Source organism: Crocodylus porosus, unplaced genomic scaffold (assembly GCF_001723895.1).
Source record: "Crocodylus porosus isolate Cpor-Errol unplaced genomic scaffold, CroPor_comp1, whole genome shotgun sequence".
NCBI lineage: Eukaryota > Metazoa > Chordata > Crocodylia > Crocodylidae > Crocodylus > Crocodylus porosus.
In genome coordinates, this window is record NW_017728926.1 from 3,688,030 (window position 1) to 3,689,251 (window position 1,222).

General features: G+C 70.9%; 1 protein-coding gene across 1 annotated transcript in view; it reads left to right on the forward strand.

The window, feature by feature from the left end:
* Nucleotides 1–118: 118 nt before the first annotated feature.
* Nucleotides 119–1,222, forward strand: part of LOC109314493 (urokinase plasminogen activator surface receptor-like) — a 3,512-nt gene continuing 2,408 nt past the window's right edge. Inside the window, exons 1-4 of the mRNA XM_019541706.1 lie at nt 119–189; nt 487–633; nt 750–887; nt 1,058–1,216. Coding sequence (XP_019397251.1) covers nt 180–189; nt 487–633; nt 750–887; nt 1,058–1,216 — 454 coding nt within the window. The 5' untranslated portion in view covers nt 119–179. The remainder of the gene's footprint in view (nt 190–486; nt 634–749; nt 888–1,057; nt 1,217–1,222) is intronic.

The window sequence follows — 1,222 nt, forward strand, 5'->3', positions numbered from 1 at the left end:
CGGTGGGAGCGGGGCTGGGTGACCCCTGCAGAGCGGAGGGGTCTCGGGACGGGCTGGGGGATGAGGGGTCTTCAGGCGGGATAAGGGGTCCCCGGGAGATGGGGGAGGGGCTGGGGGTGCTTGCCCCCCCACAACCCTGTTGCCTTGCAGACACCAAGGAGAACCAGAGCGGGGTGGTGATGCTGCCCGGTGAGCGGGGGCGGGGGCAGCTCCGATCCGGGCTGGCTACAGGTCGGGGGGTAGAGCGGGGGGGTCAACCTCTGCTGTGCCCGGAGGGGACTGGAGGTTGTGCACAATGGGTGGCAGGGATGAGGGGCCCTGATCCAGAGCGGCTGCGGTAGAGGGTCCCAATCCTGGCGGCGGGGGCAGCCCTGATCCAGACTGGATCCGGGCTCAGATCCTGGCTGGGAGGGGTCCTGATCCCGGCCCATGGGGCGGGGGGTCCTGATCCTGGAGGGGCCCAGTTTTAACCCCAATGCACCGCAGGCCTGGAGCAGGCCGAGTACGTGCTGAAGGGCTGCTCGGGCGAGACGGCGGAGAACCGCACCGCCAAGGTGTACGTGGGCGGCGAGCGGGAGGTCCATGACACTTACTTCTGTGCCAGCGACCTCTGCAACGGGCCCTTCACTGGAGGTACTGGCCCCGGGGCCGGGGTGGGGAGGCCTGAGGCCTGGGCGACTCATTGCACTCAGGAGGGCGGGGGGAGGGGAGCCGTCCCGCCCCCTAACCGGGTCCTGCCCCCACCCCAGTGCCACCAGCGAGCGCCCCACAGCCCAACGGCATGGCCTGTTACAGCTGCTTCGACCGTGGCACCGGCGACTGCGCCCCCGGCAACGCCACCGCCGTGCCCTGCACCGGCGACATGACGCAGTGCATGGACTTCACTGGTAACAGCCCGCCCCCCGCCAGGGCCTGTTACATCCAGCCCCAACACTGCCCCAGAGCCAGCCGCATCCCCGGGTGTGATACCCAGCCCAGCTCCCGTGCCAGAGCCAGCCCTGCGATCCCAGCCCCGCCGCGCCCCGCGGCCGCCCTGTCTCACAGCCCCGTCCCGCAGTGACGGACGGCGCCTGGCACCTGACCTACCGCACCTGCGCGCTGGAGACGCTCTGCCGCCAGCAGTACCAGCTGCCCCAGCTCCACGGCCGCCTGGACATCAGCTGCTGCTCCGGCCCGCTCTGCAACGACGGCCGCCCAGGCCTGCGCAGCCTGTGCAGTCACT